This window comes from Centrocercus urophasianus, unplaced genomic scaffold, assembly GCF_019232065.1.
Source record: "Centrocercus urophasianus isolate 14NV4802_14NV808 unplaced genomic scaffold, USGS_Curo_1.0 seq_22, whole genome shotgun sequence".
Lineage (NCBI taxonomy): Eukaryota > Metazoa > Chordata > Aves > Galliformes > Phasianidae > Centrocercus > Centrocercus urophasianus.
The window spans coordinates 10,573,412-10,588,110 of NW_024884778.1; the positions used below are offsets into that span (position 1 = coordinate 10,573,412).

The following is a 14,699-nucleotide window of genomic DNA, read 5'->3' on the forward strand; positions in this document are numbered from 1 at the left end:
GTATTTCCAGACCAAACACTATATATCACCTTACATAAAATCAGTATAGTTCCTCTCCTTAGTTTAGCATAACTCCTTATCTCTACCTGTCAGTAATTTGTTCCAGGCTGTTCAGAAGCTGACATCAGTTGTGCCACGAGCTCAGCTTTTATTAACACCGCTCACAGTAGATTCCATTTGTTGAGCAATGAGAGCATGTCCCACACCTTGCATCTGATGTGTGTGCTGGGGGACATTACAGCTTCAGCTGGTCTTTTCCATTTACTGACACAGACCTCAACCGGCCATCTTCTTCAATTTCTATCTTCTCCTGCCCATTTTCAATGATTTTCCTGGTGGTGATCCTCTTGCCGTTGACCACTTCAGTAGAGGTTAAGACTGATCTGAAACTACGCGGCCCAGCTGTTTCCTCAACGAAGGAGAAGATGGTCTGCCCACTGTGACCGAATGAAGTAAATGGCATAAAGGACTGCATCAATCCAGAATACAAACTGGAGCTGCTTCCTCTTCCACTGTTTCTGATGTTGTTGAAGAGATCCATCCCTCCAAAGACTTCCCTAAAGATATTTTCGGGATCTTGGAATATGTAAGCGATATCAAAGAAGTTGTTATGGTCCCCCGTGGCTCTTCTTCCTATATGGGATTGGCTTTCCTTGAGAGATCTGTCATAGAGTGATCGTTTCTGAGGGTCAGACAAAATTTTGTATGCCTCAGTGACAGCTTTGAATTTATTTTCGGCTTCCTCCTTGTTGGTGAGATTCTTATCAGGATGCCATTTTAGTGCCAGTCTGTGGTAGGATTTCCTGATATCATCCTGGGAGGCACTTTTTTGCAGTTCGAGGATTTTGTAATAATCCACCATCTCAGGAGAGAGCTGAGACTGCTTGGAAGTAGCCTGGCACCTCTCTCTCACCACAGATACGAAGCCTGGAGATGTCCTGCAGCCAGAGGCTCCTGGACACCCACTGCCACTGCACTGCCTGGGGTCAGGCTCAGTTCATCCCTTGCTCTGCTTTGTCTTTTGGTGTTACAGGACCACATAGGAAGCTGAGTCCCGTGTTACAGGATTGTTCCTTTTGAAGCCTGCTGTTCCCAGATCGTGAGATTGTGACCTCAGAGCGCGTTCAGCCAATTGTTGCTCAGGTGATCAAACCACATTCTGGGGTGGAGTTGGTTGCCATTGGCCTTATGTTCTTAAATGTTGGTTGTGTACATGATGCAGTTGTCCAACGTAGCTGCAATATCGTATCTCTGATGTACGGCTTTGTCAGATCAGTTTTTGTGTTGTCTGCCCAAAAGTGGGATTCTTAAATACTGAGTATAGATCTGTGTGCAGTCCAGAGAAGTGTAATGTCATCAGGTCATGTTAATTCTATAGGACATTATTACCCTATAGCAGCAGCTACAGGAAAGCTGTTTGTAGTTTAGAGCCATTCACAGCTCAGGGAGAGTGCTGATAAGTTGGGCACAGGAAAGAGCCCTAAGATGTGATCAGGGGTTTGGAAAACACGCTCTGGAGTGAAATGCTCGGGGAAATTTTCTTGATATTAAGAGGAAGTTCAACACCAGCTTCATCATATCCTGTAAGACCCTGGATGAAAACAGAGATTTGATGGTACAGAGGTCTTCAGACTCTCAGGAAAAGCAGTTGGAAGGTGGCACTAGCAAGTTAAAACTCCTAATGTGTTGCATATCCTACACAGTGAAGGTAGTGAATTACTACAACCTCCTTGTGTGTCCATTTTTAAACCCAAAGTGGACCTTTTCACCTAAAATAATGATTAGATGACCATAATGTATATTTATGCCCAGACCTAATACCTCTGCAAGAACTTAGCTCCCATGATAGCACCAAAATAAATGTCCAGAATGAAGCTCATTAACAACCTTAGCTTCTTTTCTATGTGCTCTTTGGGATAGTTGGCCTAGGTACAGCAGGGATGCTGCATAAGCTCAATACTGACAAGTTCAGTCTGAGGAGCTGAACTCCCTGATCCAGTGTGAGGTTTTCCTGCATCTGTTTCTATTCCCTGGTTTTGTCATTCCGGTGGGAAATGCAATATCTTTGCAGGGAATCATTGCATGAAGGAGGTCTCCAAGGAAGTGCCAACAATGAGAACTCAGCTGTCTGTAACCCTGTCATAAACACCTACTAATGGCAGTGTGGGTTGCAGATCACTGCCCTCATTTCCATTATCCCACACTTTGGGAAGGAGTAAACAGCTGATCATACCAGAGAGTGTATGCACAGCACATGAGCCCACTGCTGCTCTAACACACATTGTAAGTGTGGAGCAATGATGGCAAGAGGGAGCCATGTCAGCTTGTAGAAAGCAGTATGGTGAAGGAGGAAAGAAAAGTGTTGGAGATGATGGGCACTGAGGAAGGACTTTGTTGGGCTGGTTTCCTCTTTGGTCAGTGATGAGGCAGCATTATGGAGGTAATCACTGTATTCTGGCCCTGTGATAGAGGCTGCCATTAAGCAGCACAGTGCTGGTCTGGCGGCCGACTGTACACTGGACTTGAGGATGATCCAGGCTTCCCACCCACAAGCCTCCAAAAGGTGCAGCATTCTCCTATCCTCTGCCACAGTGATCTCTTTGTAGATGCTTGGCAGAAACTTCAGGAGCAATTGCTGTTCCTGCTCTCTGCTACCCAGAAGTGAAAATGGGATGTCAGAAACAGGTGAAAGAGCCCTATTGGAAGCTCCCAGGCTTGTTATCTGCTGCGCGCGGAAGGAAGGAGGTGGCCCTGCCTTGGGCTGTCTCTGCAAAGCATCTCCTCCAGGACTTGCTTTCGCTGCAGAGTGCCTATCAGACTTGCTGGCGCAGTAGATTATCTGTCCTGGATTTAGTGTGTCCTACCCATCTAAAACATAGGGAGTGTTTTTCTCCTGTCATCCTGTAGCGGGGGACACTCACTGCCTGTTTGTCTGCTGCCTGCAGCAGGCAGGCATCAGAGATTAGCAGCCATTCAACAGAGACCACTGTTGTGAGCCAGAAGGGTTTGCAAGGAAAAAAGAAAGGGTCGAGGAGAGATGGGGAGAAAGGAAAATGGGAGAGGCATGCACACTGCAAGTAACTAGACCCAAACTAGCCTGGCAGCCCCATCCCTAGAAACCAAGGCTTTGAAATGAGAAATGTTTTTCGTATCTCAAATCTCAAGTACAAACAATAAAAACCAGCCCAGACTGTGTTCTTTGAAGAGAAAGTACGAGTGACCTGAACAGTGGTTATCAGCAGCGTCATTAAGATAAACCCTTAACATGATTTAAAGCATCCGAAACTGAAGGCAGCACTTTCAGATACTAACAAAATGGTCTGACATTGGGGATGGAAATCAATAGTAATCTGATGTCACTAAAAATACTCAAAAGTGTCCCATGGCTGATGGAGGTGAGATTAGTGTAAATATTTGTATTCTAATCAGTGGCACGCGAGGGCTGGAGGCGGCCTTTCTGTCTATTTAATTAATGGAGTGGCTTTTTAAAAGGATCCTAATCATATGTGATTGTATCTGCTTATCAACATTTTTGCTAATTAGATGATATGGAGGCAGTCACTCTGCTAATTCCCTCATCCAAACAGCATATCCTGCACAGATAAAGTACAGTCTCTTTTTAATAAGAAACAATCATGAGACAGACTAACCTTAATGGTGCTTATTATCCGAGGATCTTTGGGATTTTCTCTTTTACCCACCCCCTCCTTCCTTTTCCTTCAGTCTCTGCTTCAGTATGCCAGATGGATGCGGATGTGGCAGTCCCTGTCCCCTTGGCACCACCATGTCCCACTCTTCCCTCCCAGCCGAGCAGCAGTGGTGGGTCAGGTGGGAGACGAGGAGCAAAACACAGGGCACTCAGGGGCAAAACGCCCCAAGATTTTGGTTCATGGACCACAGGTAACCCCAGATTTGTAGCCCCTATCACTGATCTTGCCGCTGGCATCCCAAAAATATCCTGGTTCAGAAAGAAGTGAGCATCTCTGAGATGTGAAAACTTTCTTCTGTTGTTATTTTTCCTTGTATTATAGTTGATTCTATTATAAAAGGGTCTGGGGGCCAAGGGATTCTTGATAAGCATTTTCTCACCATCCCTCCTGATACCTTCACAAGTCTGGGTTCCTTTTATCTAAAACATGAGCCACAGACATTTGTTCCAAGTCCTTTGGCTATCTAAACAAACACACGTCACACTTTGTCCCACCACTCAAGCTGTCATCGGATGCTTTCCCTTAAGGCATCTGTGCTTGTCCCCTGCTTGCTCCCCAAGCCGTGATCTCCAAGACAACTACAGATGAGCATATAAGCCTGACCTCCTGTTGGATGGCAGAGTGTCCTGCTTGCCTTCAGCATGAGGATTGAAAATAAGTAGAAAATGTGTCCCCTCAATGCAGATGCTTATGGTGGGATGGAAGATGGAAGATGGAGATGGAAGATGGAGCTGGAATAGGTCCTGGAGAGCTGTGTCTGGATTCAGTTTTCTGAGCCTTGAGGCCAAACCATGGTTCAGGCAAGAGGGCACTTGGCTTCTAGGTGGTGGCAAGGAGCAGGACCTCCAAAGAAACGCTGTTTTTTTGAGGTATGAAGCCAAAGAGAAGGTCTGGTCCTGCTTACTGGAGTCAAGGGGCCTGGCATGTTTTTTATGTTCAATCATGCCCAGGGCAAGACCTTGCTCCAGTCTTGGAAAGCACAAATGGTGATGTAACTTCTCTCCAGGGACTCTGATCCCAGGAGAATTCAGAGCACTCCAGTTTCACTGCCTGGGTCATCTCCACGTGTCATCTGCAACGTCCTCACCCAGGCACGGCTCTGCTGAGGCTGTACTCAGCAATACAGTTGGCTGATCCTTCTCTATTCCTTCTCTCTGGCACAGATCTGGACTCTTCTTCCTCTCCATTCTACATACAAGGATTAATTCGATATTGACCGCTTTCCCAGAGCGCCGTCCCATTGCCAGTTCCGTGACTGAAGCCTACGACTTGAAAAGAAGAGGAACATCTGGGCCAAGGATTGCTCTGCAAGCGGTTGAGTCCCGGGGCCTAATGAGGCGCTGCTTATCAACAGAGCGTGCTTATCTGGAGCCCGCTGCCGGTGTACCTGCTCCAGCCCCATCGTGAGTGAACATGTTTTACCACCCAGTTGCAGGGAGCCGGCAGCGTGTGCGTGGTCAGGCAGCGCAGCTCAGGCGGTGCGTGGTAACTCGCGAAGCCGCAGCAACTTTATCACTTTGCAACATCCATACATAGCTACAGCCTTGAATCTTCTCAGGGGAAGAAAGGATGATGAGTTACTGTCCTGGGATTTTTGCTCTGTCTCCAGTCAGTGGGAAGTGGCATGTGGAGCATTCATTTAATAAACCAGAGGGGAAAAGCTGTAGATCAGCTTCTCATTATTTCAGAGCTGGCTCACGCCATCGCTTGGGTTTGTGCCTGACAGTTCAGTGTGTTATTTGAGGCCACTGAAGCATTCTGCAGAAATGATGCCACCCTCTTCTGAAAGCATGGGGTTTGTGAAAGCAGGGAGGGCCTGCCTCCCTTTGTAGCTTTACCATTGCCAATTCCATCTCAATTTTAGGTTTGCAGAGGAGATGCCCACCTTGGAGACCGGTTCCTGTCAAAAGCCACCACTCCAGCAGGAAACCCTCTGAAGATGGTTCTTCTGCTGAAGTAAAGCAACTCTAGGAGAGTAAAAATGCACCTCTGAGGCTGGTTTGCAGGGGATGGCAAGGTCCAGAGTCCTACAATATTTAGATTGCTGTGTGCACATAAAACTGGTGCACCTCATTAAGGGAAGCAGCGTCCTCCTCTAGAAGGAGAGATCATAGGAGATCATTGCTAGCATTCACCCCCCAGTGTTTGCCAATGTGTTGCAACTGTTTCTGGGAGTGGGGAAGTGGAGTTGACCCCACAATGAAGATGTCAGGAGACAAGTTTAAGTTCTGGTCCTGCCTGTGGACTCATAAACGAGGCTGCCGGGAACAGTGAAATTTCCACACTGCCTCAGCAAAGGTTTAGTCCAAGTTTATTGCTGAGATTAAAAGACTGTAGAATATAAATTGTAAATGTGATGACTTAAGAGCTCATAAATTCAGTATACAACTCCATTCCAGAGAGCCAGTGAGCAGTGGAGCCATGCTGCCTTGGGCTCACATGCTGCCCTGTGCTCAAACCCAAGTTCTCTAAAGAGTCCTTCTGGAGGGGTAGTCACCCCTCCCTGGAATCTATTGAAGCAACATTACCTGTTTGAGCTGCCAGAATGGGAAAGATGAACGTTTCTACTAATCCACAGGTTCTTCTACCAGTTTTTTGCTTATTCTACTTGTGTCCCCTTTCATGGAGCTGGGTGACCTCTGAGAGCAGAGGGATGAGGAGGGCTCTGTGGAGGAGTGGTGAACATGCCACAATACTTTTGGGGTGAATTGTGAGGGGTTTCTACAGCTGGGTCGTGGTTGTCATTGAGTTTGTCCAGTACAGATTTCCTTTAATAACTTGCTTAGGCGTTAAGACTTGGCCACTATGTCTTTTCCTTTATTGTTTTTCCAGGAATGATGGAGAGTTAGAAAACATTCTGCCTCTAGAATTAGTCTGGTCCACACCAGGGATGCAGATACTGGGCTGTGAGCTGTAATGGAATCAGAGGTAAGAATGCAGTATTCAGTGCCAACCTTGCTATTCTGCTGGGAGCAGAGCTTGTGACCACAGTGTGAGCAAGAAGAGACAGACAACATCAGGTGAACTGGACAGTATGCAGTAAGTGTGGAGGGGATGGACTCAGTGCTGCTTCCCTGGCTGAAGTCAGTCTGGCAGTGTTTGGGTTTGGGACCTTCTCTTTTTGCTTTCTTCCACCCAAACTCTTGAAAACTTTTCAGATTCACCCCAAATATTCATCATCCCCCATTACTGCAGTGCAGGTTTGTGTAACTCACAGGCAAGAGCAGATGAGAAGGAGATAAAGGAATAAGAAGGGGGGGGGGAAGGGAGAAGTGAGGGAGGGGAAGAGGAATGCAGAGGTATGTGGCTGCATGTTGTGCTGTGTTTATGCACAAACAGGCACACTTATCAATACCCAGATGGGAGCATGTCTGCATAGCTGTATCTCTGAAGGCAGCGGGTGCCCCTGGGCTGGGCAGCACGGCTGCAGCCGCCCCTTGGGATGCTGCTGCGTTATCAGGTTGCAGCAGGCAACCCTTGCTCCCCTTCTCACTGGGTCACAACCCTTGAGCCTGTGTGGGGCTTTCAAAGCCTCTCCCACAGCCTCTCTGGGTAGAAGGACAAGAGGGGATACAGATGTCACTCACTGGGGTGTGGGAGCTGGCGTTGTCCCCCCGCTTCGGTGGGACAACAGTGGGGTGAGCAGAGGACCTGGAGAGAGCATTTGTTTGGGTCATTGTGGGCAGTGCAGGATGGGCCAAAACAGTCATTTCACCCCATAAATTGGGCTGTCCAGATTGGATCTGTGCACAGTACGCTGGGGAGACAGCCATGAAGTCTCCTTTTTTATTTTCTCTGTGCTTTTTAAAGAGGAGCAAAAAAAAACATTTTTACAACCTTCCTCCTACCTCCACTTCCCAGCACCCAGTCACAGTGACCACTAATCTTACGTGGCTCATAACTGCAAATAGCTCAGGAACTAATTAATTTGACTGTGTCGCGCTTGCCTGCCTTTTTCACCAAAAATCAATTAAGGAAGAACACATTTCCCCTTCCCCTCCTTCCCCACTCCATTTTGCAGAGGGGAGATGGGGCAGCGTGGACCAACACTGCGTTCCCAGGGCTCCCAGGGGTCGGGGTGCAGCGGAGGGGGATTAGCAAAGTGGAGAGACGCAGCTTCTGCCAACGGGAGATGGGCTGCTCCCCAGGGACATGCAGCGGTGGGAAAGCTTGATTGCCACATGCAGCCACGCAGCACCATGCTCCTCCCTCCCCGCTGTCCCTGCTCCCCAAAGACCCCCGTGAATTGTGTGTGTGTGCTGGGAGGGGATCGGCTGTCGGAGTGTTATTTATTTGCATGGGTAATGAGCCCCTCCAGAAGGGGCTGTGAAGGAGAGATGGGTGGGAATTGTGGTGCTGCTTCCCTGCCAAGTGAGGGTAGAGGTGATGGTTATAAAGGAGTAAGCGAGGAATTCAGGAAGGTGAATTTTGTGTTTTGTGGGAGATAGTAGTAGGAATTGGAGTGGAGTCTAATGTGGATTTGGAGGTTTTGGAGGTGGGGCTCCTCTACTGCCCCAAAAGTGCAGCAAGAACGTACTCCTTGGCACACATCTCCCCTCCACACTTGCTCTTCTAGCTCTGCTGCGTCCCTGGATGCATTCAAGGCCAGGCTGGATGTGGCTCTGGGCAGCATGGGCTAGTGGTTGGTGACCCTGTCTATGGCAGGGGGTTTGAAATTAGATGATCATTGTGGTCCTTTTCAACCTAGGCCATTTTATGCAGCCCCCAAAAACACTTTTCCTGAGAACGGGAGATGGCCCTCCCCAGGACTAATGCTAAGACACCTGGGCACACCAGGTAAAACCTCCTGAGCATTATTTCTGTAAATGCCTCCATTTGGTCCATATCACCTCCTCAGATCTCTATTGAAATGCCCTTCTATTAATAAATAACTCCATTCTCCATTACCCCGCATCCACTGCTCACATTGAACTAACTGTGAATTTGGGTTTGGTTTTTATAGACATCAGAAATAGATTTTATCTTCAGCGAGGGCTCTCCCTCCACCTCTCCAACCTCTGTCCCATTGCACCGAGCACAGCAGTGGCTGGGAGCATCTCTCACTGGTATTGGGAAGGATGGGCTTACAAGGGTCGAATCCTTCCCTCTGTGCTAGTGAGCTGTGTGTACATCTCTGTAGCACAGACTAAAGCACTTGAGAAAACAGGGAAGAAATTTTGAATGAAGTATCTGTGTATCCAAAATAGTTGGTTCTCAAGGCTTTTTGTTTCATTTTGTTTTCTTTGGGAGAGGAGTAGTCTGGCTTGGGAAATACCTATCAGGAATCTTCCTTGAATACAGCTATGACACTGAGCCACTGCATGAATGTGGGGAAGATTTTCTTTTTTTAGACTGTGGGTTGCAAACATTCCCTGGAAAATATTTGAGTTTTGAAGAGGATCAGTTGGTCGTGATTGGGCAAGGAAGTCACAGGGTGATGTTTCTATCCCTGGGTTGGATGGAAGCATGCTTTCTGGCAGGGAAATCAGTGCATGTGAATTAGAGTTGTGGTTTCCATGAATACTATCATATATGGATTTGAAGCTGATTTTCCAAGAGCAGTCATGCCAGGAAAACTTGCACTCTCACATTGTCCCAGGCAGCAAACGCAAGTGACACAAATACAGCGAGGGCGAGTTCATTTACAGCAGTGACTGTTAAAGAAAAGAAATACTGTGTGTAAAATCTGCCTTCTCTGCTCTCCCTCCCAGAGACACGAGCTCCGACGGCTGGCATTGGTGCACAGCACGCGGGGACCGGCGCCGGCGCACACCTGGGCGCAGGTAAGGCTGCACTGGGGTGGGGACTGGATTCCTTCCAGGCCCCATTCGGCAAACAGCTCCTGCCCCGCAGCCCTGCGTGCCTTTGCCCTTATCTCCCCATGTGAGGCGAAGCGATAAGTGTTATTGGCCGTGGAGCTATGCATCCCTCCACAAGTGCGCGTATGCTAAATATGTTTCTTGCTAGAAATGGGAGCCTTCCTCGTGTAAGAGCTCAATGATTTTATTTCATTTTTAAGAAATAAAAACCTGATTTATTGCTTGATCCAGCAGTAGGCAACTCTGCCTGCGGCAGGGGGGTTGGAACTAAATGAGCCTTGAGGTCCCCTCCAACCCAAGCCATTCTCTGATTAAATGTCTAAGAAAGTAAAACTGCATTAATAAATAGCACTATTAATAGTGGTGGATGTGTGGACCTCATCTATGTTAGTGCAGACAAACAACCACAGTATTTCTCAAGAGGTAAATACAATCTTGGTCTGGAAATGACCAAACCAAGCTACATAGCAAAGAGACCTGTCTGGTCCATACAATTGACAGTGAAGGAAATAACCAGGAGGTGACCTGTGGCAGCTCTAGCTGGGGCATGCAGTTTGTACCATGGGGACAGCCCAGCCCCTTGCCCCCTCACACACTGGCAGGGTATGGTGCTGGTCCAACCCAGCAGCTGTCAGTTGGGATCGGGGTTTCAGAGCTCAGGAGATGCCACTGCCTTCTGCTGGGAGCCCATTGCATTCATTCTGGTTCATGACTGCCGTCATTTTAACCCATCTCTTTTCAAGGAATGAGTCAGCTCCAGAAAAGCAAGCAGTTATTTTATTCCCCGTGCTCACAAGGAGAATCTGATTGTATATAAAGGAATAGGAGTTCCTTTGTCTCTCCCTGACCCCAGGGCTGGAAGAAGCAGCTCCCATCTGTGTCATGTCTGTTTTGTGAGGCATATGGACAGGTCAGCTCGCTGTTCTCTTTCCATGCTCTCTTGGCAGCTCAGATCACCCTGCAAAGCATGCACCAGCAGACCTAGAAACCTCCATGCCCAGGCAGCAGCTTTCCATCACCGTGCCATGCCTCTGCCTTTCTGTGGGGCACACACAAGGGCTGAACAAGCATGGGGGTGTTTGGGGGAAACAAACCCCAGCTTCTGTCCCGCATTTCAACTTCCGTGGCCGACATCAAACGCGTCGCTGCAGCCCGAGCCCCCACGGGCCTGACAGAGGAGCAAAAAGAGAGGGCTGGAGGCAGCAGATCCTAATCTTTATTAAATAAGAACAAAGCTTATGCCGGCTAATGAGAAAAACAAACTGATGAAAGATCCGGCAAGCTCCTCAGAAGGACACAAAGAAATTCTCTCTGAACGAGACCATGCTAAAAATATGCCCGAATATTTATTTTGCTGGCAGTGGCTTCACAGGCTCCAGATTCGATGCCGTCTATTCAGGGACTGGCAGAGTGATTTGGGAGCAAGGTGCTCCATCCAATGCCACATCCAGAGCTGTGGCAGTGCCAGGAAGCAACCACTGGGTCTATGTGCTCTTGGACCTTCATGCTGCCAGGCCTGTGTGCCACCAGGTCTGTGAGGACATAGAGGCACTTTGCTATCTGTTGGATGCCCCATTCCTGGAGATGTTCAAGGCCAGGATGGATGGAGCCCTGGGCAACCTGGTCCTGTGCATGATTTCGTGGTTGGCAACCTTACCCGTAGCACCAGGTTGGAACTGGGTGATCTTTGCGCTCCTTTCCAACCCAACCTTCTGTGATCATTTTGTGTTTGCTGTCTGGTGGTCTCATCTAGGCAGAGCCCAGGCCAAATGAAATTGCCACGTAACACAGCAGGGGGCTGTTCTGAAATCCCCTCCCCGGCTCCTAGCCGGCTCCACCTGAGCCCCACCTCAGCTTTGCCAAATGCTGAACGTGACTAAAAACGTCGCTTCTAAAGGCAAAAGCAATGCAGTTCCTCCTCCACCTCCGCTGACCATGAAACCTCAGCCTCTACTCTTTTAATGTCCTGTGCCTGAACTTGCTGCCAGCAGGTCAAGGGGAACATAATTTACTCAGGCTTTGATGCATTTGATACAGGTTGGGGTGAGAGGTGGGAGGGGAAGGAGGTTGCCCAGGATGGGTTGGAAAGTGCCAGAGCCCTTTGCTAACCACAAGGTGCTGCCTGGGGGGGCTCCTCACAGCGGGTGGGAGGCAGCAGGCGTTTGTCTGCAGGCCCCTTCTTATCTCCCGCTCTGATGAGGAGATTGGGAAGGAGGGGAGGCTCTGCCTGTGCTCTGCGCTGCCTGGAGAGGTTTCTGAGTTCTCAGGCTACAGATCCCAGAACCCTGTGCCTCCCCACTCCTGTCCCTCTCGCTCCTCCAGTGACTGCCCTCAGCCACGTGCTGCTCAGTGTAGGACTTTCTGTAGGTACAGGAGCTGCATCCCATCCCGAAGCAAAGTGGGAGCTGACGGATTTTGCAAACAGCCCCTCCCAACAACATTGCTTTTGGATTACATCCTGCACCTTGGTATGAGCACTGGGCCAAAGGCTGATGCTTCCCAGCACAGTTGATCTCCCCCCCACACCCCGCACTTCTCTTTTATTTTTTTTAATTATTTGGGAGTTTCTTTTGTTTTGTTTTCAAGGAGAGGAAACTGAGGAAAAAAATAACACCCCAGTGAGAAGAGGTGCCCAGGCTGTGCCCTGACCCACTGCTGTTCATCAGGAGGAAGCAGAATGGTGTGACTGCTGCGGTTTCAGTTCTCACTCCATCTCACTGCCCAGGAGCCAGGACAGTGGCTTAGGAGAGGAAAGGTCCTCTGAGCCAAGCTGCTCTGGGGGGGCTCCCCCTATCCTACAGAAGGGCTGGAAATTGGGGGGGGGGGGGGGGGGGGCTGGAAAAGCAGGACACCCCTGCAAACCCCACTCCGGTGTATTGATATTCAGTGTAGAGAGGGGTGTAAATTCAGTGCTATCTCCTCGCCGCTCACCGTTTATGCCGTTCATTTCACATAGATGTCACTACTGCCTTATAAGCACTCCTCCGAGCCAGCCGCTTAAATGGACCCAGTGCATTATAGTAATGGAGTAACTGTATAAAAACAATGAAATCCAATCTCTTTAAACTGATTTGATGTCTGCCTGAACCACAACATTTCCTGCTAATGGCTTCCTTCATTTTGTAACCGTGATCTCCACCTGATCAGATTACAGCTGTTTTTAATTACAAAGCTAATAGAGTTTGTAGGCAGTGTCGGGAGGATGGCGCATGCCCCGGGCAGAGAGGAGCTGGTGGGGGCTTGAGGTGGTTGTGCTGACACTCAGCCTATGGAGCAGACTGTCACAACACTAGGATGGGGACAGAGTAGGGATGTTGGTGCCATCTGACTGCTGCAGCTGATGGGGCAGGAAAAAGCACTGAGGATGACTGATAGTGGAAAATGTCCTCAAGATTGATGTCTTTCTTATGGGATAGCGCAGCCAGCTGCAGGGTTGGATTCCTCCACCTCAGCCTCGATGGTGGAGCCCTGGGGAGTATCCGCGCAGCTCATCCTGGTCCCCAAGGGCCTCGTTTTGTCCAGCAGTCGGTTTGTTTGCTGATTGCTCTATTGCTGTGGGTTAGGAGCACAGAGCAGAGTAACTGTGGGGAGAGAAGCAGTTTGAAATCTGTTCCCAAACGGTGATGGCCAAGGATGTTTGATGCCCTGAAAAAACACTGTGGTGTGTTGGAGATGCTTCTCAGTAGCCCATACTGGTGTTTAGGATTGAGCTGATGTTGGGTTCAGCAGAAAAATGTCAGCAGCGAAGGAGAGCAGCATCTCCAGGTAGAAGCCATGTCCTGCTGGAGGAATCTCCCATTTGGAGTGCTGGAGTTGTTCTTGTGCCCACAGTAGTAAGCAATCCACTTCCAGCAGCTAGGACAAGGGGAGGACAAGGCAGGAAGAACCCCAGAGCCCCATGGGGAAGTTCATGCTATTGAGACCTGCTTTGGAGCTGCTCCCACTGCCTGCTTCATCACACTGCTCAGGATGTTTGTCCTCCACTGCCTTGGTGCAGGAGTTGCTTGTGCCAGGTAAGGCTTTGTAAATGATTTAGGGTCCACATCAAGAGCACATCAATTACATACCCTGAGACTTAATTTTTTCACTTGACAGGAGTCTCTCTCCTTAATTTCATTGTCTCCTCAGTCTCCCCTTTCACAGCAGAGCTGTGGATGATCTGCTGGGCAGTGTGTTTTCTTCTCCTTCCCAGTACTGCCCAAACTCAGCTGTTACCTCTTTTCATTAGCAAAAATGATCCCTGGACACAGTGCTGAGGCCAGGTGAGGACTGGGCCTGTGTTCCCAGAGTATGGGCTTTGGGAGGCTCTGGGGATGTGCTGTAGTGAGCTGGAATGTATTTGTGCCTTACAGAGCTCTTTTCACTGCCTGGTTGCCCATCAGCAGCCTGGCACAGGATGATGCTGAAAGCCCTCATCAGCCACACCAGAGCTTTTCCTCTTCTCCTTACACCTCTTCCCTCATCTGAACTTTTAAACCCTGTGTCTGGTGAAGCTTTTTGCAGTAACTCAAGCCCTTGGAGAATCATTAATAACGTGCTGTTTTCGCAGTGACACCAACATGAGCTGCCAAAACACCAAACACCAACAGCCAGTCCTGCCCAGAAGAGCTGAATGTGGGGACTCACCATCTCCTCCCCATAACTTGGTATGTCTTTAAGCGTGTTTATTTTTCAAGCCTTAAAACTACCCTTTCCTAAAATAAATAAATGGAACTAATACCAGGAGCCTCGGATTTTAAAGCAACCCTGCAAAAACAAAGCAGTGCGTGCAGATCAGTTGTCACCAGCAACCGTGCAATAACAAAATAACACACGCAACCCATGCAATGCTGGAGCAACCACTGTGTGCTTGCAAGAGGGGAAATATATGGAGAGGGGATGTAGGAACCAAACCACGATGAGCAGTGCAGCTTCAGCGTCGGGCTCAAGACAGGGGGTAAATGCATTCAATGCCACTTTGTTGGCACAGTTTTAACAGCCAGACAAAGCAAAAGGACATGAGGTTTTGTGGTGAAACAGGAAGCTCCCTCAAATCCTGGAGCCTATGAAGAATTGTCAGTGGAATGAGAAGCTGAAACTGCTCCGGGTTGTGGGGCAGGAAGGGCAGGGGAGCATGGGAGGGAGGCTCCAAGCACAGACCTCCCCGACTCCCACATTCTGCTCTTTGTTC

General features: G+C 48.9%; 1 protein-coding gene across 1 annotated transcript; it reads right to left on the reverse strand.

Moving 5' to 3' along the window:
- Positions 1 to 235: 235 nt before the first annotated feature.
- DNAJB8 (DnaJ heat shock protein family (Hsp40) member B8) lies at positions 236 to 862 on the reverse strand. Its single transcript, XM_042823756.1, has one exon. It carries the CDS (start codon positions 860 to 862, stop codon positions 236 to 238), a length of 627 nt encoding a protein of 208 aa, XP_042679690.1.
- Between the last annotated feature and the right edge of the window lie 13,837 nt (positions 863 to 14,699).

Bases quoted from the DNA above. Each gene is read 5' to 3' on its own strand.
- DNAJB8 (XM_042823756.1), bottom strand. From the start codon at position 862: ATGGTGGATTATTACAAAATCCTCGAACTGCAAAAAAGTGCCTCCCAG.